Genomic DNA, 26,466 nt, shown 5'->3' with positions numbered 1-26,466 from the left:
AACCCAGTCTCTATAGCTGGGTTATACTGTACAGTGCCATCGGAAAGTATTCAGACCCCTTGATTAAAAAAAATAAATACATTTTAGAATAAGGCTGTAATGTAACAAAATGGGGAAAAATCCTCTGCATTCTAAACAGAATACCCTATAATGACAAAGCAAAAAGTTTTTTTTTTAGGAACAGAAATATCTATTCAGTCACTTTGCTATGTCGTGACTATCATTAATGTGTTTGACTGTTAATTTATAAAATAATGACATACCACATTCAAATATTACACGATTAATCATATAACAATTAAGTAGTAATCTGGGGTACCACGGGAAAGTTAATGAGTTACTATCTCCCGACTAAACTCTAAAGATATAAATATCTCTTACATCAGTCAGTCAATTCATTAATTATTATTTACCTTATCAGACTCATTCTGAATGTCGCAAAATTCTTGGATATCTGCACAAACCCTAGCATAAATGAATCGGTGGTATGCAAATTGGCTTATTTATTTTCTAACTAAATAATCATACAGAAATACACACACACACACACACACACACACACACACACACACGGTATAGTTATTGGTTACTAACACAATGCAATGAAAGATCCCTGGTGGACTAAACCGAAATGGCGGATTCAAAAGAGAGGGAAAGGGAAAAACAAAGGAGTTCCACGATTGTACATTACAGCTCATGGAAATGCAAATACTTTGCATGGCCGCTCATTCGAAAGAATTGCAATGTACATATTTACGTGTGTATGTCTTTGCTGTCTCTGTTGAAAATACTCGATCCATCTACGGGGAGTAATTCGACAGTCTCCGAGAGATTTTCAAACCATTTCGTACCTTTCAGCTCACGCTGTCGGTCACTCTGGTCTAATGTAGAGCTAGAACCATTTCACACACCCGTAGCAACCCGGAAAAGTACTGGTCTCTAGAGATTTAAATTCCTACCATTTCAACGTGCAGCCACGCTCCATGTTTTTCTGGTCTAATATGCAAATTCTTCAGCGAGTCCTATTAACCTCTCTAGGGCCGGCGGGACGAAATCGTCCCACCTACGTAACAGCCAGTGGAATCCTGTGGCGCGTTATTCAAATACCTTAGAAATGCTATTACTTCAATTTCTCAAACATATGACTATTTTACAGCATTTTAAAGACAAGACTCTCGTTAATCTAATCACACTGTCCGATTTCAAAAAGGCTTTACAACGAAAGCAAAACATTAGATTATGTCAGCAGAGTACCCAGCCAGAAATAATCAGACACCCATTTTTCAAGCTAGCATATAATGTCACAAAAACCCAGAAGACAGCTAAATGCAGCACTAACCTTTGATCTTCATCAGATGACACACCTAGGACATTATGTTATACAATACATGCATGTTTTGTTCAATCAAGTTCATATTTATATCAAAAACCAGCTTTTTACATTAGCATGTGACGTTCAGAACTAGCATACCCCCCGCAAACTTCCGGTGAATTTACTAAAAATTTACTAAATTACTCACGATAAACGTTCACAAAAAGCATAACAATTATTTTAAGAATTATAGATACAGAACTCCTCTATGCACTCGATATGTCCGATTTTAAAATAGCTTTTCGGTGAAAGCACATTTTGCAATATTCTAAGTAGATAGCCCGGCATCACAGGGCTAGCTATTTAGACACCCAGCAAGTTTAGCACTCACCAAAGTCAGATTTACTATAAGAAAATGTTTATTAACTTTGGTGTTCTTCGTCAGAATGCACTCCCAGGACTTCTACTTCAATAACAAATGTTGGTTTGGTCCCAAATAATCCATAGTTATATTCAAACAGCGGCGTTTTGTTCGTGCGTTCAAGACACTATCCGAAAGGGTAAAGAAGGGTGACGAGCACGGCGCATTTCGTGACAAAAAAATTCTAAATATTCCATTACCGTACTTCGAAGCATGTCAACCGCTGTTTAAAATCAATTTTTATGCCATTTTTCTCGTAAAAAAAGCGATAATATTCCGACCGGGAATCTGCGTTTAGGTAAAAAGAGGAAAGAAAATAAAGCACGGGGTCGACTCGTGCACGCGCCTAAGCCCATTGTCCTCTGATCGGCCACTTGCCAAAAGCGTAAATGTGTTTCAGCCTGGGGCTGCCTCGATATCATTCAGCTTTTTCCCGGGCTCTGAGAGCCTATGGGAGCTGTAGGAAGTGTCATGTTACAGCAAAGATCCTCAGTCTTCAATAAAAAGAGCCAAGATGAACAACAACTTGTCAGACAGGCCACTTCCTGTACAGAATCTTCTCAGGTTTTTGCCTGCCATATGAGTTCTGTTATACTCAGACACCATTCAAACAGTTTTAGAAACTTTAGGGTGTTTTCTATCCAAAGCCAATAATTATATGCATATTATAGTTACTGGGCAGGAGTAGTAACCAGATTAAATCGGTTACGTTTTTATCCGGCTGTGTCAATACTGCCCCCTAACCCCAACAGGTTAAGCACTCACCTTGGAGGGTGGTGTCAGTCACGTTGCCACAAGGTCTGTGCTCACGTGGGCGTGGTTACTGACTGGGTAAAACTTTACATGGAAAAACAATTCTCTCATTTAGAAGGCTAAACTCACATTTCATCTTCTCACAAATAGTTTAATATTTAATCATATAAGTTCCACAACATTTAGATGTATACGTCCCAGTTATCAGATTTACATTTCTAGAGTTATCGTTATTTGGTTATACCGTCTTTATTGACATCACAAATTTGTAATGAATTTGTAATGAACAGGATTGTTCTTTAAATAGCCATGGACCATTCCAAGTGTTTGGATTACAGAAATATTGTTTCATTATCCAATCTTGGACGTCACAGTACTACAAAATCTCTGTTGTAACAAAGGGATTTTTTTACTTTCATTTCTGCAGAGTGGGAGAGTGAGTTCCTGCAGGTATTTAAGACTGTCATAAAACGGCAAACTTCACCCCTCTCCCCCTCTGTTGGAGAGCGAGGGCGCTGTATAGCGGACCCACTGTAACCTGATCATTCAGGTCTTCACAGGAGAGTCATGGCAGCTGTGAGACTCGAAATTGAGCTCAGGTGCATCTTGTTTCCATTGATCATCCTTGAGATGTTTCTACAACTTGATTGTAGTCCACCTGTAGTAAATAAGATGTATTGGACATGATTTAGAAAGGCGCACACCTGTCTATATAAGGTCCCACAGTTGACAGTGCATATCAGAGCAAAAATCAAGCCATGAGCTCAAAGGAGTTGTCCGTAGAGCTCCGAGACAGAATTGTGTCAAGGCACAGATCTGGGTAAGGGTACCAAAAAAATGTCTACAGCAATGAATGTCCCCAAGAACACATTGGCCTCCATCATTCTTAAATGGAAGAAGTTTGGAACCACCGAAACTCTTCCTAAATCTGGACACCCTGCCAAACTGAGCAAACGGGGAGAAAGGCCTTGGTCAGGGAGGTGACCAAGAACCCGATGGTCACTCTGACAGAGCTCTAGAGTTTCTCTGTGGAGATGGGAGAACCTTCCAGAAGGACAACCATTTCTGCAGCACACCACCAATCAGGCCTTTATGGTAGAATGGCCAGACGGAAGCCTCTCCTCAGTAAAAGGCACATGACAGCCGGCTTGGAGTTTGCCAAAAGGCACCTTAAGGACACTCAGACCATGAGAAAGAAGGTTCTCTGGTCTGATGAAACCAAGATTGAACTCTTTGGCCTGAATACCAAGCATCATGTCTGGAGGAAACCTGGCACCATCCCTATGGTGAAGCATGGTGGTGGCAGCATCATGCTGTGGGGATGTTTTTCAGCGTCAGAGACTGGGAGACTAGTCACGATTGAAGGAAAGATGAACAGAGCAAAGTACAGAGATCCTTGATGAAAACCTGCTCCAGAATGCTCAGGACCTCAGACTGGGGTGAAGGGTTACCTTCCAACAGGACTACGACCCTAAGCACACAGCCAAGAAATTGCAGGAGTGGCTTCGGGACAAGTCTCAATGTCCTTGAGGGGCACAGCCAGAGCCCGGACTTGAACCCAATCTGACATTTCTGGAGAGACCTGAAAATAGCTGTGCAGCAACACTCCCCATCTAACCTGACAGAGCTTGAGAGGATCTGCAGAGAAGAATAAGAGAAACTCCCCAAATACAGATGTGCCAAGCTTGTAGTGTCATACCCAAGAAGACTTGATGCTGTAATCGCTGCCAAATGTGCTTCAACAAAGTACTGAGTAATGGGTCTGAATACTTATGTAAATGTGATATCTGTTTTTATATATACACTGCTCAAAAAAATAAAGGGAACAATAAAATAACACATCCTAGATCTGAATGAATGAAATAATCTTATTAAATACTTTTTTCTTTACATAGTTGAATGTGCTGAATCACACAAAAATAATCAATGGAAATCCAATTTATCAACCCATGGAGGTCTGGATTTGGAGTCACACTCAAAATTAAAGTGGAAAACCACACTACAGGCTGATCCAACTTTGATGTAATGTCCTTAAAACAAGTCAAAATGAGGCTCAGTAGTGTGTGTGGCCTCCACGTGCCTCCACGTCCCTACAATGCCTGGGCATGCTCCTGATGAGGTGGCAGATGGTCTCCTGAGGGATCTCCTCCCAGACCTGCCCCTAAACTCCTGGACAGTCTGTGGTGCAACGTGGCATTGGTGGATGGAGCGAGACATGATGTCCCAGATGTGCTCAATTGGATTCAGGTCTGGGGAACGGGCGGGCCAGTCCATAGCATCAATGCCTTCCTCTTGCAGGAACTGCTGACACACTCCAGCAACATGAGGTCTAGCATTGTCTTGCATTAGGAGGAACCCAGGGCCAACCGCACCAGCATATGGTCTCACAAAGGGTCTGAGGATCTCATCTCGGTACCTAATGGCAGTCAGGCTACCTCTGGCGAGCACATGGAGGGCTGTGCGGCCCCCCAAAGAAATGCCACCCCACACCATGACTGACCCACCGCCAAACCGGTCATGCTGGAGGATGTTGCAGGCAGCAGAACGTTCTCCACGGCGTCTCCAGACTCTGTCACGTGCTCAGTGTGAACCTGCTTTCATCTGTGAAGAGCACAGGGCGCCAGTGGCGAATTTGCCAATCTTGGTGTTCTCTGGCAAATGCCAAACGTCCTGCACGGTGTTGGGCTGTAAGCACAACCCCCACCTGTGGACGTCGGGCCCTCATACCACCCTCATGGACTCTGTAACTGACTGTTTGAGCAGACACATGCACATTTGTGGCCTGTTGGAGGTCATTTTGCAGGGCTCTGGCAGTGCTCCTGCTCCTCCTTGCACAAAGGCGGAGGTAGCGGTCCTACTGCTGGGTTTTTGCCCTCCTACGGCCTCCTCCACATCTCCTGATGTACTGGCCTGTCTCCTGGTAGCGCCTCCATGCTCTGGACACTACGCTGACAGACACAGCAAACCTTCTTGCTACAGCTCGCATTGATGTGCCATCCTGGATGAGCTGCACTACCTGAGCCACTTGTGTGGGTTGTAGACTCCGTCTCATGCTACCACTAGAGTGAAAGCACCGCCAGCATTCAAAAGTGACCAAAACATCAGCATAGGGACTGAGAAGTGGTCTGTGGTCACCACCTGCAGAACCACTCCTTTATTGGGGGTGTCTTGCTAATTGCCTATAATTTCCACCTGTTGTCTATTCCATTTGCACAACAGCATGTGAAATGTATTGTCAGTCAGTGTTGCTTCCTAAGTGGACAGTTTGATTTCACAGAAGTGTGATTGACTTGGAGTTACATTGTGTTTAAGTGTTCCCTTTATTTTTTTGAGCTGTGTGTGTGTGTATATATATATATATTAGCAAACATTTCTTAAAATCTATTTTTGCTATTATGGGGTATTGTGTGTAGATTGAAGGGGGGGAAACTATTTAATACATTTTAAGGCTAACTTAACAAAATGTGGAAAAAGTCAAGGGTTCTGAATACTTTCCGAATGCGCTGTATGTCACACATACACACTCCCTTCAGCAACGTCCTCCTCAGTAAATTATGCTCATGTAAGGGCAGTTAACCCCCTGACCATTCATTAACCCTTAACACACACGTCTGACTCCATGTCTATATATCTGGAGGAAGAATGTACCGTTTGATTTATAGAGATACTTAAACTAACACATCTACCCATTCTGTACCCCCAGCTGCTCTGACAGTGAGAAATGTGTGTGTGCACTCCTCTCTACCAGCTGGGAGTCTTCTCCTCTTGATGTCTCTTTCTCCCCAACTCTTCCCCTGATCTCCCTCTGTCATCTCTCTCTCTGTTCGTCTCTCTCTCTCTCTCTCTGTGACCCCTGAGGACGGTAATATGTCTGTGATAACCTATTGTTTCATCTGAACTCCTACTTTAATAAAAGCTAGCTGAGGGAGATGTGCTCAGTTTATTAGGTATTTTCTGAGTGTCTTTATGTTCGGGCTGAGTGTGTTTGTGTAAAACGCCACTGTAGTAAACATACTCCAGTTCAGTGGATGCGGCCAGTGTCATTAATACTAGGCTAACCACGGTGCGTGTTTGCTTTTGCAGTTTGGTTCCCAGCCTGTCAAAACTGTCATGTTTCACTATGAAACTTGGGTAAGGGAGTACGGAGTTGGGGGTTGATGAATCCAGAGGATGGGACTTACCCCCCCATCTCAACACACACACACACACACACACACACACACACACACTGTCCTATCTCTGTGAAATCTGTCTCTCCTTATTTCTCCTCCCGAGTCCCCCTGGCAACGTCACTCTGAGCCAGCAAACAAACAACTATAACTCTCTGTGTGAGCGTCTGATTGGCTGATATGTGTTTTGAGTGAAAACAAAACGTCTGGTTTTATCTGCAGATCAGCTAATAACCCAACAGAGCCTGATGATAATGATAGTCCGTACACACACAAGCAAGCTCTTACATTCACATGCTAGCTTACACACGCGCGCACTCCTTAGAGCCGGTGTTGTAATCTTTTAATTCTTGACCTATTATGTGATCTCTGTGTGCCTCAGTCTACACAACATCTCTCTCGCTCTCTCTCTGTTGGGATTTTCTGGAGAATTGGAAGCCTGTCTAATTTCTGTGTTTAGACTATAATATAATGTTGATCTGACATATGTCCCTTTCTCTTGTCTTTGTAGGAGATGTGTCTGGTGGCTCCTGAGTCTCCGTCTGAACAGGCCAGGAGAGTCTTCCAAACCTTCGACCCAGAAGGTAATACCTTTCAATGATAGTCTGATAGTCTTGAGAGTTGGGCAGTATCCAGATTTTCATACTGTTTCTGTACCATACTGGGTTACACAGTATTACCGGAAGTGCACACAAGGGGTGCTATTAAAATGGAAATGCACAACAATTTAGGCAACGAGGATCTTGATCCAGGAGGGGATTGAATGTCTCTCCTCTAACCAAGAATCTGGATCTTGACACTTAGCCACTTAGCTAGCAAGTTAGCAAACCAAATGCATAGCTGGAGCCCTGAGCTGGATATAATTGATTTGCCACATCTTAGGTTTCTTATAGTTATACTTATAGTTATAAGCAGTGGCGTAGCACGCAAACCCTGGTTTATCGGTATTGAATATCATACCGTCTGTATTTCGAAATACCCCAACATATGGTATAAACGGTATATTGCCTAATAGTCTCACTCACAAACACACACACACACACACACACACACACACACACACACACACACACACACACACACATATCCTGGACATGTTATCTTTTCTCCTCTCTCCTTCCTGGTAGAGCATGTGCCTGTATAACCTCCCACTCCTATCTTCTCATCCTCTCTTCTCCTCATCCTCTGAGCAGGGGTCCTCTCATCTCTGCTGTTGTTTTGGGGTTAGTGTGTGTGTCAGCCCGCCTGCCCAAATCCCCCCACAGCTGAGTCAACCTGCTCCCATCCTCTTCCTCTTTTTGGGGTGACCGGGGGGGCAAAGAAAGGGGCAAGGATAGGGCATCCAGCCTGGTCTCACATTAGAATTAGACGTTCATCCATATTTCTCAAGCATCGAATTTAGAAGTTGTTCAAAAGGTCACATTTTGAAGTGTTTTTAAAGTTCAGGCATTAACTCCGAAGCAACTTTCTATCCTTGGATTCGAACTTGCAACCCGAGGCAGATGCTTACACCTATCCGCCATCCCCGTCCACAACGCCCTAGCAAAACCGAAACCTACCTAAAGGTAACAGCGCTCACTGTTGCCTCTAGTGGCCGGTTTCCAACGTCTTGAGACCTGGATGGACGTCGACTACTGACTTGTATCACGGGTGACCTGGCTGGAGAAGGGAGGGACGTAGGAGAGTTCTACTTAACTCTACTGAGTCTCTGAGTATTTACTGAGTCGAGAGGATGTCAGATTCTGAGGCCCGCTGCTTTCTAATCACTACCCTCTGCTTTTGGCCGTGAAAAGGTGAGAGACTGAACGAACGATGAAGGTAGAGGGACACACTATATTACCAAAAGTATGTGGACACATGGTTGTCAAACATCTCATTCCAATATCATGGGCATTAATGAAGTTGGTCCCCTCTTTGCTGCTATAACAGCCTCCACTCTTCTGGGAAGGCATTCCACTAGATGTTGGAACATTTCTGCAGGGACTTGCTTCCATTCAGCCACGAGCATTAGTGAGGACGGGCACTGATGTTGTGCGATTTAGGCTTGGCTTGCAGTCGGCGTTACAATTCATCCCAGAGGTGTTCGATGGGGTTGAGGTCAGGGCTCTTGCAATCAAACTTATTTCAGCCGATGTCAAAGTGCTATACAGAAACCCAGCCTAAAACCCCAAACAGCAAGAAATGCAAATGTAGAAGCACAGTGGCTAGGAAAAACTCCCTGGAAAGGCAGGAACCTAGGAAGACACATGGAGAGGACCCAGGCTCTGAGGGGTGGCCCAGTCTTCTTCTGGCTGTGCCGGGTTGAGATTATAACAGTACGTGGCCAAGATGTTCAAACGTTCATAGATTACCAGCAGGGTCTCATAATCATCATCATCACAGTGGTTGTAGAGGGTCAGCACAGGTCAGCACCTCAGGAATGAATGTCAGTTGGCTTTTCATAGTAGAGCATTCAGAGGTTGAGACCGCAGGTCTGGTAGAGAGTGAGAGAGTCGAAAACAGCAGGTCCGGGACAGGGTAGCACGTCCAGTGAACAGGTCAGGGTTCCATAGCCGCAGTCAAAACAGTTGAAACTGGGGAGCAGCAGCACCACCAGGTGGACTGGGGACAGCAAGGAGTCATCAAGCCAGGTAGTCCTGAGGCAAGGTCCCAAGGCTCAGGTCCTCCGGGAGGGGAGGGAGAGAGAGAATTAGAGGGAGCGTACTTACATTCACACAGTACATCGGATAAGACAGGAGAAATACTCCAGATATAACAGACTGACCATAGCCCCCCGACACAAACTATTGCGGCATAAATACTGGAGGCTGAGACGGGAGGGGTCGGAAGACACCAACGATACCCCGGGACAGGGCCAACCAGGCAGGATATAACCCCACCCACTTTGCCAAAGCACAGCCCCCACACCACTAGAGGGGTATCTTCAAGGCCAGTCAAGTTCTCGACAAACCATTTCTGTATGGACCTCACTTTGTGCACGGATACGTTGTCATGCTGAAACAGGAAAGGGTCATCCCCAAACTGTTGCCACAAAGTTGGAATATAATTGTATGCTGTAGCTTCAAGATTTCCGTTCACTGGAACTAAGGGGCCAAGCCCGAAGCATGAAAAACAGCTCCAGACCATTATTCCTCCTCCACCAAACTTTACAGTTGGCACTATGCATTGGGGAAATAGCGATCTCCTGGCATCCGTCAAACCCAGATTAATCTGTTGAACTGCCAGATGGTGAAGCGTGATTCATCACTCCAGAGAACGCAAGCCTAAGTCCAATGGCGGTGAGCTTTACACCATTCCAGCCAACGCTTGGCATTGTGCATGGTGATCTACACGGAACCCAAACCGGCTGCACGCGTGCGCCATCGTGCGCACATTTATTTTGTCCCCCTACACCAAACGCGATCACGACACGCAGGTTAAAATATCAAAACACACTCTGAACCAATGACATTAATTTGGGGACAGGTCGAAAAGCATTAAACATGTATGGCAATTTAGCTAGTTAGCTTGCACTTGCTAGCTAATTTGTCCTATTTAGCTAGCTTGCTGTTGCTAGCTAATTTGTCCTGGGATATAAACATTGAGTTGTTATTTTACCTGAAATGCACAAGGTCCTCTACTCTGACAATTAATCCACACATAAAATGGCCAACCGAATCGTTTCTAGTCATCTCTCCTCCTTCCAGGCTTTTTCATCTTTGAACTTATATGGTTATCAGCATCTAAACTTCCATAGTATTACCACGACGACCGGCAAAACAGTTTATCTTTCAATCACCCACGTGGGTATAACCAATGAGGAGATCGTGGGTACCTGCTTCGATAAACCAATGAGGAGATGGGATAGGCAGGACTTTCAGCGCGATCTGCATCAGAAATAGAAAGGAGTTCTATTTTAGCCCTTGGCATCGCAGACGCTCCTTGGCAGTGTGGGTGCAATAATTGAATAACATGGATTTCAAAATGTATTTTGCGACGCTCGCTCACGCGAAGTGTGGTCAGCATGTTACGCTTGTGTGCTGCTGCTCAGCCATGGAAACCCATTTCATGAAGCTCCCCACGAACAGTTAATTTGCTGACGTTGCTTCCAAAGGCAGTTTGGAACTCAATAGTGAGTGTTGCAACTAGAGGTCGACTGATTAATCGGAATGGCCGATTAATTAGGGCCGATTTCAAGTTTTCATAACAATCGGTAATTGTTTTATTTTTTTATTTTTTACACACCTTTATTTAACCCGGCAAGTCAGATTAAGAACACATTCTTATTTTCAATGACGGCCTAGGAACGGGGGTTAACTGCCTTGTTCAGGGGGGATTCGGGGATTCGTTTTTGCAACCTTCTGGTTACTAGTCCAACGCTCTAACCACCTGCCTTACATTGCACTCCACGAGGAGCCTGCATGGCAGGCTGACTACCTGTTACGCGAGGGCAGCAAGAAGCCAAGGTAAGTTGCTAGCTAGCATTAAACTTATATTATAAAAAACTATCAATCTTAACATAATCACTAGTTAACTACACATGGTTGATGATATTACTAGTTTATCTAACGTGTCCTGCATTGCATATAATCGATGCGGTGCCTGTTAATTTCTCATCAAATCACAGCCTACTTCGACAAACGGGTGATGATTTAACCTCTTACATCTAGACGTTCCGCTAGCGGAACACCTGCTCCAATATCCAATGATAGGCGTGGCGCGAATTACAAATTCCTCAAAAATACAAAAACTTCAATTTTTCAAACATATGACTATTTCACAGCATTTTAAAGACAAGACTCTCCTTTATCTAACCACACTGTCCGATTTCAAAAAGGCTTTACAGCGAAAACAAAACATTAGATTATGTCAGCAGAGTACCCAGCCAGAAATAATCAGACACCCATTTTTCAAGCTAGCATATAATGTCACAAAAACCCAGAAGACAGCTAAATGCAGCACTAACCTTTGATGATCTTCATCAGATGACACACCTAGGACATTATGTTATACAATACATGCATGTTTTGTTCAATCAAGTTCATATTTATATCAAAAAACTGCTTTTTACATTAGCATGTGACGTTCAGAACTAGCATACTAAACTTCAGGGGAATTTGCTAACAATTTACTAAATTACTCACGATAAATGTTCACAAAAAGCATAACAATTATTTTAAGAATTATAGATACAGAACTCCTCTATGCACTCGATATGTCCGATTTTTAAAATAGCTTTTTGGTGAAAGCACATTTTGCAATATTCTAAGTACATAGCCCAGCCATCACGGGCTAGCTATTTAGACACCCGGCAAGTTTAGCCTTCACCAAAATCAGATTTACTATTATAAAAGTTTGATTACCTTTTGTTGTCTTCGTCAGAATGCACTCCCAGGACTGCTACTTCAATAACAAATGTTGGTTTGGTCCAAAATAATCCATCGTTATATCCGAATAGCGGCGTTTTGTTCGTGCGTCCTAGACACTATCCGAAATGGTAAATCAGGGTCGTGCGCATGGCGCAATTCGTGACAAAAAAATTCTAAATATTCCATTACCGTACTTCGCAGCATGTCAACCGGTGTTGAAAATCAATTTTTATGCAATTTATCTCGTAAAAAAGCGATAATATTCCAACCGGGAATCTCCTTTTCGGCAAACAGAGGAAAAATCACAAAGACGGGGGCTGCCATGGCACGCTCCTAAGCCCACAGTCCCTTGATCGGCCACTTGAGAAAGGCGATAATGTGTTTCAGCCTGGGGCTGGGATGACGACATTCTGGTTTTTCCTGGGCTCTGAGCGCCCATGGAAGACGTAGGAAGTGTCACGTTAGAGCAGAGATCCTTTGTAAAAGATAGAGATGGCAAAGAAGTTCAAGAAATGGTCAGACAGGCCACTTCCTGTAAAGGAATCTCTCAGGTTTTGAACTGCCATTTGAGTTCTGTTATACTCACAGACACCATTCAAAAAGTTTTAGAAACTTTGGAGTGTTTTCTATCCAAAGCCAATAATTATATGCATATTCTAGTTACTGGGCAGGAGTAGTAACCAGATTAAATCAGGTACGTTTTTTATCCAGCCGTGAAAATACTGCCCCCTAGCCATAACAGGTTAACAAGCACATTTGCGAAAAAAGCACTGTCGTTGCACCAATGTACTTAACCATAAACATCAATGTCTTTCTTTAAAATCAATACACAAGTATATATTTTAAACCTGCATATTTAGTTAATATTGCCTGCTAACATGAAATTGTGTCACTGCTCTTGCGTTCATTGCACGCAGAGTCAGGGTATATGCAACAGTTTGGGCCGCCTGACTCGTTGCGAACTAATTTGCCAGAATTGTACGTAATTATGACATACCATTGAAGGTTGTGCAATGTAACAGAAATATTTAGACTTAGGGATGCCACCCATTAGATAAAATACGGACCGGTTCCGTATTTCACTGAAAGAAAAAACGTTTTGTTTTCGAGATGATAGTTTCCAGATTCGACCATATTAATGACCTAAGGCTCGTATTTGTGTGTTTATTATATTATAATTAAGTCTATGATTTGATAGAGCAGTCTGACTGAGCGGTGGTAGGCACCAGCATGCTTGTAAGCATTCATTCAAACAGCACTTTCGTGCGTTTTGCCAGCAGCTCTTCGCAATGCATTGCGCTGTTTATGACTTCAATCCTATCAACTCCCAAGATTAGGCTGGTGTAACCGATGTGAAATGGCTAGCTAGTTAGCGGGTGCGCGCTAATAGCGTTTCAAACGTCACACACTCTGAGACTTGGAGTAGTTGTTCCCCTTGCTCTACATGGGTAACGCTGCTTCGAGGGTGGCTGTTGTCGATTTGTTCCTGGTTCGAGCCCAGGTAGGAGCGAGGAGAGGGACGGAAGATATACTGTTACACTGGCAATACTAAAGTGCCTATAAGAACATCCAAATAGTCCTATAATTCCTATAATAACGACAACCTAAAACTTCTTACCTGGGAATATTGAAGACTCATGGTTAAAAGGAACCACCAGCTTTCATATGTTCCCATGTTCTGAGCAAGGCACTTAAACGTTAGCTTTCTTACATAGCACATATTGCACTTTTTCTTTCTTCTCCAACACTTTATTTTTGCATTATTTAACCTCATTGCTCCTTAAGGATAGGGGGCGCTACAGCGAATTTTGAAAAAAATACGTGCCCATTTTAAACGGCCTCCTACTCAAACTCAGAAGCTAGGATATGCATATAATTAGTAGATTTGGATATAAAACACTCTAAAGTTTCTAAAACTGTTTGAATGGTGTCTGTGAGTATAACAGAACTCATATGGCAGTCAAAACCCGAGACAGATCCCATGCAGGAAGTGGAAATCTGATTTGTGGACTCACCTTCAGCACTTTGCCTATAAAACACACCGTGAGTTAGGATTCATTGAGCACTTCCTAAGGCTTCCACTAGATGTCACCAGTCTTTACAAAGTGGTTTGAGTCTTCTATGGTACAAACTGACTGAAAGAGAGGCTTTGGAAGTTGGTCACAGGGGGAGGGCCATTTACTACTATGACGCGGGCGCCCATGGCTACCCTCCCCTTTCGAAACGTTTAGTAAGACAATGCAATCGTCCCCTTGAATATTATTGAAGCTCTGGTTGAAAAAGGCCCTAAAGATTTATGTTATACAACGTTTGACATGTTTGAACAAACTTAAATATATATTTTTTGCACATTCGTGACGACAAGTCCCACGCGCTACAGTACATTTTGAGTAGCCTTCGGAATGCGCTAACAAGAAGAAGCTATTGGGACATAAATTATTAACTTTTTCGAACAAAACTACATTTGTTGTGGACCTGGGATTACTGGAAGTGCCTTCTGATGAAGATAATCAAAGGTAAGGGAATATTTACAATAGTATATTTGATATTAGATGGTTCCAAGATGGCGCTAACCTGTATCGCCTAGCCTATTTTTCTGAGCATAGCATCCCCTTTTATTGCAAAGTGTGATTTCCCAGTAAAGTTATTTTAAATCTGGCAATGCGGTTGCATTCACGAGATGTTAATCTATAATTCTTTGAATGACAATATTACATTTTAAAAATGTTTTCGAATAGTAATTTAGTAAATTGTAGCGCTGATCACCGGATGCATTTGAGGGAAAATATTTTCTGAACGTCACGCGCCGATGTAAAATGCTGTTTTTATATATAAATATGAACTTTATCGAACAAAAGAATGCATGTATTGTGTAACATGATGTCCTAGGAGTGTCATCTGATGAAGATTGTCAAAGGTTAGTGCTTCATTTAGCTGTTTTTGGTTATTTGTGATGCATGTGGTTGGTCGGAAAATGGCGGTGTGGCTATTTTGACGATGTACTCTCCTAACATAATGTAATGTTTTGCTTTCGCTGTAAAGCCTTTTTGAAATCGGACAACGTGGTTCGATTCAGGAGAAGTGTATCTATAAAACGGTGTAAAATAGTCCTATGTTTGAGAAAAAAAATCATTTGATTTGGTTATGGTTAGGTTATGAATATGGCGCTCTGATTTTTCACTGGATGTTGATCCCGCATACGGGACCAGCCTTTCAAGAGTTTTTAAACCAAATTGAACATTTCATTATTTATTTGAGGCTAAATTGATTTTATTTATGTATTATATTAAGTTAAAATAAGTGTTCATTCAGTTGTTGTAATTGTCATTATTACAAATAAATGAAAAAAATCGCCCGATTAATCGGTATCGGCTTTTTTGTTCCTCCAATAATCGGTATTGGCGTTGAAAAATAATAATCGGTCGACCTCTAGATGCAACCGAGGACAGGCGATTTTTACGTGCTACAGCACTCTGCGGTCCCGTTCTGGAGCTTGTGTGGCCTACCACTTTGCGGCTGAGCCGTTGTTGCTCCTAGACGTTTCCACTTTACAATAACAGCACTTAACGTTGACCGGGGTAGCTCTAGCAGTGCAGAAATTTGACGAACTGACTTGTTGGAAAGGTGGCATCCTATGACGGTGCCATGTTGAAAGTCACAGAGCTCTTCGGTAAGGCCATTCTACTGCCAATCTTTGTCTATAGAGATTGCATGGCTGTGTGCTCAATTTTATACACCTGTCAGCAATGGGTATGGTTGAAGTTGCCGAATCCACTAATTTAACTTCTTTGGGCTCAACTCCCGTTAACGGGATCGATTTGACAACATCCGGTGAAATGGCAGAGCGCCAAATTTAAAAAAATGTATTAGAAATATTTAACTTTCATACATTCACAAGTGCAACACACCAAATCAAAGCTTAACTTCTCGTTAATCTAGCCACCGTGTCAGATTTCAAAAAGGCTTTACGGCGAAAGCAAACCATGCGATTATCTTAGGACAGCGCCCAGCATACCAACACATAAATATCTGATTTCAACCCGCCAGGCATAACACAGAAGTCAGAAAGAACTATTTAATTAATTCCTTACCTTTGAAGAACTTCTGTTGGCACGCCAATATGTCCCATAAACATCACAAATGGTCCTTTTGTTTGATTAATTCCGTCATTATATCTCCAAAATGTCCATTTATTTGGCGCGTTTGAATCAGAAAAACACCGGTTCCAACTTGCCCAGCATGACTACAAAATATTGAATAAGTTACCTGTAAACGCTGTCCAAACATTTGAAACAACTTTCCTAATACAACTTTAGTTTTTTTTTTAAACGTAAATAATCGATAAAATTTAAGACGAGATAAACGGTGTTCAATACCGGATAAAAACAACGTGAAACGCGTGACCTGGAGCGCGCATAAAAACATTAGAGTGCACTAGGCTGGACCCTCATTCTGAACTGCTGTACTTCATTTCTCTAAAGAAAATCATCAACCAATTTCTAAAGACTGTTAACATCCAGTGGAAGCGATAGGAACTGCAAGCATGTGCCTTATACATCTAGATGCACATAGAAAACCCATTGAAAACAGTCACCTCAACAACAACAAAAACTCCTGGATGGTTTGTCCTCGGGGTTTCGCCTGCCAAATAAGTTCTGTTATACTCACAGACATAATTTTAACAGTTTTAGAAACTTTTAAAGTGTTTTCTATCCAAATCTACCAATTATATGCATGTCCTAGCTTCTGGGCCTGAGTAGCAGGCAGTTTACTTTGGGCACGTTTTTCATCCGGACATCAAAATACTGCCCCCTAGCCCAAAGAAGTTAAAGGGGGTGTTCACATACTTTTGTATGTATAATATATGTATGGAGAGATGGAGTTACCTATGGTATGTGTGATTGTCACACTACACGATGAGAGCGTGATGTATGTTGCTGGAGAGTGTGTGTGTGTGTTCAGCTGAAGACTGATAAGGTCACCAAAGTCATAACACACAGACACAACTCCCCCATGGACCAGACCTGCACAGACACATTTGTGTGTTTGTCGCTGTCTTTGATGTCTGTCTTTAGTGAGCGCTGCTGTGTGTGTGTGTGTGTGTGTGTGTGTGTGTGTGTGTGTGTGTGTGTGTGTGTGTGTGTGTGTGTGTGTGTGTGTGTGTTCCAGCAGGAATTGACGCGTCATCTTTTCTGACGCTGTAAACAACATTCCACCGTTTCATGTTTATAAGAACAATATGCCTCTTAACATGGCTGAGGGTGTGTGTTTTGTGTTGAATTTTCTAACAAAGTGAGCCTCACCAGCTGAGAGTAGTCTACTCTGTTCTGTTTGCCACACCAAATATGTAGTAAACACACTGACCCATTCAGACCAGAGAGGGAGAAATTGATACGTCTGTCTGCGCCCGAGATGCGTTTCTGCTGTTTCATGAGATTTTTTCATGTATGCTATATGGATGTTTATACACACACTAGAACCAGCAGAGTTGAGAGCAGTGTCAAAGCCCTATAAATCTGCCAGTGTCACATGTAGAGTCGGCCCAGTTCACTGTGTTATAGAAGAGAGGCGCCAGAAAACACACACATCCCACATGCACGCAATAATTTACACACCAGTCTCACATGCACTCAATAACACACACACACACACACACAGGTCTCCCATTCATGCAATAACATACAGCTTCATTAGTGTTCCACACAGAATTTGAAACTTAGGGTAAAGCTATGACTCAGCTGTAGTCCTTCCCAATGTATAACACACATACTCAAATCAAATTTTATTAGTCACATGTGCCGAATACAGCAGGTGTAGACCTTACAGTGAAATGCTTACTTACGCGCACCTAACCAACAAGGCAGTTTAAAAAAAAATACAGATAAGAATAAGAAATAAAAGTAACAAGTAATTAAAGAGCAGCAGTAAAATAACAATCGCGAGACTATACACAGGTGGGTACCAGTACAGAGTCAATGTGCGGGGGCACCAGTTGAGGTAATATGTACATGTAGGTAGAGCTATTAAAGTGACTATGCATAGATAACAGAGAGTAGCAGCGGTGTAAAAAGGGGGGGGGGGGGCGGGGCAGCAATGCAAATAATCTGGGTAGCCATTTCATTAGATATTCAGGCGGATTGGGGGTAGAAGCAGTTTAGAAGCCTTTTGGACCTAGACTTGGCGCTCTGGTACCGCTTGCCATGCGGTAGCAGTCATGAGTGAACAGGGAGTACATGAGTGAACAGGGAGTACAGGAGGGGACTGAGCACGCACCCCTGATGGGCCCCTGTGTTGAGGATCAGCGTGGCAGATGTGTTGTTACCGACCCTTACCACCTGGGGGCGGCCCGTTAGGAATTCCAGAGGGAGGTGTTTAGTCCCAGGGTCCTTAGCTTATTGATTTGCTTTGAGGGCACTATGGTGTTGAATGCTGAGCTGTAGTCAATGAATAGCATTCTCACATAGGTTTTCCTTTTGTCCAGGTGAGAAAGGGCTGTGTGGCGTGCAATAGAGAGTGCATCATCTGTGGATCTGTATGCAAATTGGAGTGGGTCTAGGGTTTCTAGGATAATGGTGTTGATGTGAGCCATGACCAGCCTTTCAAAGCATTTCATGGCTACAGACGTGAGTGCTATGGGTCTGTAGTCATTTAGGCAGGTTACCTTAGTGTTATTGGGCACAAGCACTGTGGTGGCCTGCTTAAAACATGTTGGTATTACAGACTTGGACAGGGAGAGGTTGAAAATATCAGTGAAGACACTTGCCAGTTGGTCAGCGCATGCTCGCAGTACACGTCCTGGTAATGCGTCTGGCCCTGCGGCCTTGTGAATTTTGACCTGTTTAAAGGTTTTACTCACATCGGCTGCTGAGAGTGTGATCACACAGTCTTCCGGAACAGCTGGTGCTCTCATGCATGTTTCTGCGTTATTTGCCTCGAAGCAAGCATCGAAGTAGTTTAGCTCGTCTGGTAGGCTTGTGTCACTGGGCAGCACTCGGCTGTGCTTCCCTTTGTAGTCTGTAATAGTTTGCAAGCCCTGTCACATCCGACGAGCGTCAGAGCCGGTGTAGTATAATTCGATCTTAGTCCTGTATTGATGCTTTGCCTGTTGATGGTTTATCTGAGGGCATAGCTTGATTTCTCATAAGCTTCCAGGTTAGAGTCCCGCTCCATGAAAGCGGCAGCTCTAGCCTTTACCTCAGTGCGGATGTTGCCTGTAGTTCAAGGCTTCTGGTTGGGGTATGTACGTACGGTCACTGTGGGGACGACGTTATCGATGCACTTATTGATAAATTCAATGACTGATGTGGTGTACTCCTCAATGCCATCGGAACATATTCCAGTCTGTGCTAGCAAAATCAGGAGGATAGAATTATGGTCAGATTTGCCAAATGGAGGGCGAAGGAGAGCTTTGTATGCGTCTCTGGGCGTGGAGTAAAGGTGGTCAAGTTTTTTTTTTTTTTTTTACCCCCGCTGGTTGCACATTTAACATGCTGATAAATCCGTTTTAACAAATTTCTAAGTTCCCCTGTATTAAAGTCCCCGGTTACTAGGAGCACCGCCTCTGGGTGAGCATTTTCTTGTTTGCTTATGGCGGAATACAGCTCATTCAATGCTGTCTTAGTGCCAGCCTTAGTCTGTGGTGGTATGTAGACAGTTATGAAAAATACAGATAAACTCTCTAGGTCAATAGTGTGGTCTACAGCTTATCATGAGATACTGTACCTCAGGCGAGCAATAGCTCTAAACTTCCTTAGATATCGTGCACCAGCTGTTATTTACAAAAATACATAGTCTGCTGCCCCTTGTCTTACCAGACACCGCTGTTCTATCCTGCCGGTACATTGTATAATCAGCCAACTGTCTGTTGATAGTGTCGTCGTTCAGCCATGACTCCGTGAAGCATAAGGTATTACAGTTTTGAATGTCCTGTTGGTAGTCTTCCGCGTAGGTCATATATTTTATTCTCCAAAGATTGCACGTTTGCAAGCAAAATGGAAGGAAGTGAAGGTTTATTCGATTGCCTATGAATTCTCAGATGGCAGCCCACCCTCTGGCCCCTTTTTCTCCGCCGCCTCATCACGCAAATCACGGGGATCTGGGCCTGTTCCTGAGAAAGCAGTATATCATTCGTGTCAGGCTCGTCAGACTCGTAAAAGGAAAAAAAGGATTCTGCTTGTCCGTGGTGAGTAATCGCAGTCCTGATGTCCAGAAGTTATTTTCGGTCAAAAGAAATGGTAGCGGCCACATTAAGTAAAAAAAATAAGTTACAAATAACACAAATAAACAAAAAAAACACACTGGGTTGGGGACATGTAAAACGTCAGCTTTCTTCTCCAGCGCCATTGCACACACACACAATAATATGTTAGTGTTTTAAGACAGGTAGGACACACGTACATATGGACACGTGGTAGTGTTTAAAGCTGGTCCTCTCTGGTAGAGAAGTCATAGCTGAGGAATGTAGGTCAGACAGAGGAGAGAACAGGGCTGGCTTTTGTGTGTGTGTTGCATGTGTACATATGTGTTTGTGTGTGATGATTTTCCTCAGTTAGCTCAATGTAAACTGTGTGTCAGTGTGAGGGAAGGTGAAGGCCTGTCCTGTCTCAGTGCCACTGGGACTTGCTGATAAAGACGTACCCTCTCCATCCTACATCTTTGATCATGACTCCCAGAAAGCAAACACATGGAATTGCTGTGGAATCTGAGGCCTGTCTCCTAGCTGTGTTTGGACTAAAATTATCTGACAAATATTCTCTTTCTCTCCCTCCAGATAACGGCTTTATTCCAGACTCTCTGTTGGAGGAGGTGATGAAGGCACTAGACCTCGTCTCAGAACCTGAATACTAGTAAGTGTGTGTGCTCTTGTCCAGCCGCCTCAGCTAATGTTTCACTGCTGCTGGGTAAAGAACAGAGAACACCGACAGAACCAGAGAGTGAGAACACTAAACGTCCGGAGGATGGAGGGGGACATTAAACTACTAGCTGGAAGACTGAAAGGAAATAATTGAATGTGCTGCTTCAAACAAGGTTTAGAGTGAGGAATAGTTCAATTCAAAGGGCTTTATTGGCATGGGAAACATGTTTACATTGCCAAAGCAAGTGGAATAGATAATAAACAGAAGTGAAATTAACATTGGCAGTAGAATGGCCTTACTGATGAGCTCACTGACTTTCAACGTGGTACCATCATAGGATGCCACCTTTCCAACAAGTCAGTTTGTACAATTTCTACCCTGCTAGAGTTGCCCTGGTCAACTAAGTGCTGTTATTGTGAAGTAGAAATGTCTAGGAGCAACAATGGATCAGCCTCGAAGTGGTAGGCCACGCAAGCTCACAGAATGGGGCTGCCGATTGCTGAAGCGCATAGCGCGTAAAAATCATATGTCCTCGGTTGCAACACTCACTACAGAGTTCCAAACTGCCTCTGGAAGCAACATCAGCACAAGATCTGTTCGTGGGAGCTTCATGAAATGGGTTTCCATGGCCGAGCAGCCGTACACAAGCGTACGATCGCAATGCCAAGCATCGGCTGGAGTGGTGTAAAGCTTGCTGCCATTGGACTCTGGAGCAGTGGAAATGCGTTTTCTGGAGTGATGAATCACGCTTCATCTGGCAGTCCGACGGACGATTCTGGGTTTGGCGGATGCCAGGAGAACACTACCTGCCCCAAACTGTAATTTGGTGGAGGAGGAATAATGGTCTGGGGTTGTTTTTCATGGTTTGGGCTAGGCCCCTTAATTCCGGTGAAGGGAATCTTAATGCTACAGCATACAATTACATTCTATATGATTCTGTGCTTCCAACTTTGTGGCAACAGTATGGAGAAGGCCCTTTCTGCAGGACAGAAATCCCAGCTCATAAACTTAAACGACTAACTCAAATTCTACTCACAGGTTACCTCACAAATGTTTGTTTTTTTACAATGGCTCTTGATCCAGGAGGGAATTATCTGCTGTTACCAAGCAAAGCTTGATTTTGGAAGACACTATTTCTCTGACTGCAACATCCAGATGACACACCCACACTCAGTCTTAACTGGGTTATCAGCCTCTGTGTCTGGGCATGTAACACTCCTCTTATTTCTGCCTTAAAAGGGAAATGTTTCTCTGTTTTATCACTGTGGAATAAGAATAATATTACTGCTCTAACACACAGGAATGTCTAGTGGTATATGTAGTATCGCACGCACACACACACACACACACACACCAGAACTCCTCATCAGACGAGGTTACCGTTCATTTCTCCAGTGTTTGCTTTCTTACACATAATCTTTTACACAGAACATGACACATTTATACCTCAGACAGCCCTTCACACTACCACCACCTCCCTCCTCACCTCCACCCCTCGCGATCCCTCCTCACCCCCTCCGTCCTCAGCTCCACCCTTGCTCCTCACCTCTACCCCTCCCTTCTCCACCCCTTTGTTCGCCCCTCACCTGCACCCCTTCCCCCTCCCTCTTCACCTCCACCCCTGCCTCTTCACTTCCACCCCTCACCCTCCCTCACCACTCCTTCCTCACCTCCACCCTTTCCCTTCCACTAGCTCTCTCCCAATGTCCCTTCTCACTACCCCCGTTCTCTCCTCCTTCTCTCCCTCCGTCAGACACAAGTTTTATCATTGCTTTAAAACGGGGCCGATTTAGGTTTTCTGAAGAACTGGAGGCATGTCTCATTACTGTACTTAGACTATAAGACAATGTTGAAATGTCTGACAAACTTAACTCTTTCCTCTCTTCCTGCCTCTTTCTCATCTTCCCTCTCTTCCCTCTTTCTCTTTTCTCTCCCTCACTCCCTCTCCAGTGTGAGTCTGATGAAGAGTAAGTTGGATCCAGAGGGCTTGGGAATCGTGCTGCTGGCTCCGTTCCTCCTGGAGTTCTTCCCTGATCAGGTAACTGAAGAGGAGCTGAGATACTTTAAAGCTGCAGCGACATCCATAAAACATGCTGCGAAGACCGATTTAAACAAGAATATCTTTGGTGTATGTACATGAGCGCTTCTGTTTTGTTAGTGGTTTGTGGCTGACGATAGATATGAATTTGTTGAGTCAAATATTTTACAGCAATGCACTGGTGACCAAAATGTTTAAATATATATTTACACAAATCCCTGTTCAGACTGGGACTCTGTGGCAGGGAACCATGGCTGAATGGGAGAGAGCGAGAGGCAAAGGGAAAGAAAGGTGGGGAGAGGGAGGTGGGGACAGAGAGAGGGGAGCGGGAAGTGTGTTAAAGTGATCAGGGCTTCGGGGACTCACCAGAGGAATGGCCCTCGGCCACAAAGAAATTATGCTGCCATTAGCCGCAGGCAGGCAGGCAGGCAGGCAGGCAGGCAGGCAGGCAGGCAGGCGGCAGGCAGGCAGCGTGGTTTCACATAAACATACTCACATAGTCTATTAGCATTCTGGAACGTCCCAACGAAGTGTTTGGCTCTGTGTCGCTATTGACTGGTTTCTAATATAGGCTGTTCTGTGGGATTGGGGTTAGGGTTTCACTAATGCTTGTGTGTGCACGCGCATGTGGGTTTGGGGTTATGGATAGTGTTTCAGGCTAAAGTATGCTGAATTGTCTGTGGGTTCCGATACACACACCTTCCAGAGCAGAGTTATCGACACATATCCCAGAGATGACTCCATGATTGTTAATAACTGGTGTATATTGTGTTTTCAGGATACTGGAATCCCAGACTCCTTCCCTGTCTACCACTACAATGGCCTGAAACAGTCCAACCACAACGAGAGGGTAAGATATACACACACCTCTAAAACAGCCTGCAACTGTCACACCACTATGATAATGTAAGGTGTTTGTGTGTGTTGTCTCTCTTTGTCAGGTGGAGTATGTGCAGGGTACAGCCCTGGTCCTGGGCTTTGAGGACCCCATGGTGAGGACAGATGACACTCCAGTGAAGCGCTGCCTCCAGACCAAGTGGCCCTACATAGAACTGCTGTGGAATACTGAACGCTCCCCTTCACTTAACTAACTCACTGCTAGGGTGGTAGAGGACTGACTGATCTCCACAGGAAAGAAGGCCACAAAGACTGAGAAACACAGTACATGTACATTGCTGCACACACACACACACACACACACACACACAGAAATGTGCTCACTGTCCTGGGCAGGACAAAAACACACAGAACATATATGCCATTACACACACTTGACATACAGACACCCTTGTTTACTGTTAATGCTGTTGTGTTTTACATGACTGTAAATGAAGTCACAGGATGTTTTTGGTTTGTTGTAAAAAGCTGAATGAATTATTATTGTCACCCTGTAGATGACTGTTTTATACTCTGGGATATATTCACCTAATAAGAACTACATATAAAGGAGATCTCGTTGGATGTAAACCTGTAACTGACTGACTGGAACTATGCTTCTGTAACACCCAGCTTTCTGACTGTTAAAGAGATAAACAACCAAAGCTTTCCGCAAGACATGTATGCGCCACACACACACACACACGCTCTCCTATTCTAACTACAGCTGAGTTAGTTTGACCTCTTAATACTGAGGCAGGGTATCCCTGACCCAGATTAGGTTTACTGCATTATCTCCATTGAAATAGTCCAGGAGCAGCCTAAATCTGGGGCTGGGAAACTAGCCTCAATGGTTTTCACAGGAGATTACGCACACACACACCCTGGGGTTTACAGCATAAAGGGACCAATCACAGCAGAGATATGAAGACATTCCTCCTGTTTAGTGGTTTGACCTGGAAGTAGAACCTTTGGCTGGTTTTACACGTTGCGCAACTTCTTTCTTCACACCAACACAGGAAGTGATATGGTATTTGTCACACCCCCCCCCCCCCAAACGAATAAACCATTTTTTCTTCACTTCTCGTGTGTGGGCTTGTTCGACGTTGCCGCCGACTTACTAATCTACACATAACCTTGCATCATAGTCTCGCCTAACCATCCGTCTACTTGCATCATAAATAACTACTCATTATTGTTTGTAGATCAGTCAGTCACAATCTACCTACAATTCATCATGGATTTGGACAGAATGCTCTCAAACATGGCCTGTATGGATGTGTCAGTCTCAGTATGGTGTATGTGTGTTATTGGAAAGGGGATATCTCTGTGTGTTTGTTGGATGAGACTGGGAGAGAGAGGAGAAAACAGACGGTTGAACTATTGAGCGCACACTGAAACTAATACAAATTATAATGCTTTTACCTGGTGAGGGACCATCATAACACAGGCATGCGGCACACCAAAGAGGGGAGCACTACTCTTGTTCTAGTCCTGTGTGTGTACATGCACGTGCATGTGTATCCTCGCCAGGTGATGACGTTTCTAAGAACTGAAATCCTGTTGAATGTCTGAAGTCTCTTTTTTGCATTCTGTTCATCTTGGATTTCCACGGAAGCATTTGTGAAAGAGCAGTCCACCTCCTATCAACATTGTTCAAAAGGGCAATTTTAAGAGTGCTGTTCGTGTGTGTGTGTACACTGAGTTAAACTGTCCTTCACCTCTAAATGCCTGCACACAGCAAGCAGAAACATGCTCACACAGTTAGCATATGTGCTCTAGGAGAATGGCAGGTACACAGGCATGGTAATTCTGTTTGTGTCGGTCTGTTGGTCACCATGTGCGTGTGTGCGACCATATGCTGGTCTGTAATGTAATGAGCCACTATGGTTCCATCTGTCTCTGCAGTTCAACACTGACATTCACTACCGTTCAAGAGTTTGGGGTCACTTTGGAATGTCCTTGTTTTTGAAATAAAAATTGTCCATTAAGATAACATCGAATTGATCAGAAATACAGTCTAGAGATTGTTAATACTGTGTACTACTCCCTTCACAGAACAGTGCAAACTGTCTCTAACCAGAATAGAAAGAGTGGGAGGCCCCGGTGCACAACTGAGCAAGAGGACAACTACATTAGAGTCTCTAGTTTGAGAAACAGACGCCTCAGAAGTCCTCATCTGGCATCTTCATTAAATAGTACCCGCAAAACACCAGTCTCAACATCAACAGTGAAGAGGCAACTCTGGGATGCTGGCCTTCTAGGCAGAGTTGCAAAGAAAAATACATATCTCAGACTGGCCAATAAAAAGAAAAGATTAAGATGGGCAAAAGAATACAGACACTGGACAGAGGAACTCTGCCAAGAAGGCCAGCATCCCGGAGTCGCCTCTTCACTGTTGACGTTGAGACTGGTGTTTTGTGGGTACTATTTAATGAAGCTGCCAGTTGAGGACTTGTGAGGTGTCTGTTTCTCAAACTAGACACTAATGTAGTTGTCCTCTTCCTCAGATATGTTCCGCGGCATCCCACTCTTTCTATTCTGGTTAGAGCCAGTTTGTGCTGTTCTGTGAAGGGCGTAGTACACAGCGTAGTACGAGATCTTCAGTTTCTTGGCAATTTCTCGCATGGAATAGCCTTCATTTCTCAGAACAAGAATAGACTGACAAGTTTCAGAAGAAAGTTATTTGTTTCT

At 43.7% G+C, this 26,466-nt stretch overlaps 1 protein-coding gene across 2 annotated transcripts in view; it reads left to right on the top strand.

The window, feature by feature from the left end:
* Positions 1-24,852, top strand: part of LOC106605428 (ubiquitin carboxyl-terminal hydrolase MINDY-3) — a 44,186-nt gene extending 19,334 nt beyond the window's left edge. Inside the window, exons 11-15 of one of the 2 annotated variants that reach the window (XM_014201075.3) lie at positions 7,167-7,239; positions 20,774-20,849; positions 22,809-22,896; positions 23,675-23,746; positions 23,838-24,852. In XM_014201075.3, coding sequence (XP_014056550.2) covers positions 7,167-7,239; positions 20,774-20,849; positions 22,809-22,896; positions 23,675-23,746; positions 23,838-23,987 — 459 coding nt within the window. In that variant the 3' untranslated portion in view covers positions 23,988-24,852. The other variant, XM_082975369.1, reaches the window with a different exon arrangement.
* Positions 24,853-26,466: the final 1,614 nt, after the last annotated feature.

This window comes from Salmo salar, chromosome 05, assembly GCF_965601325.2.
Source record: "Salmo salar chromosome 05, fSalSal1, whole genome shotgun sequence".
Lineage (NCBI taxonomy): Eukaryota > Metazoa > Chordata > Actinopteri > Salmoniformes > Salmonidae > Salmo > Salmo salar.
This window is presented reverse-complemented; position numbering and strand designations above follow the sequence as displayed.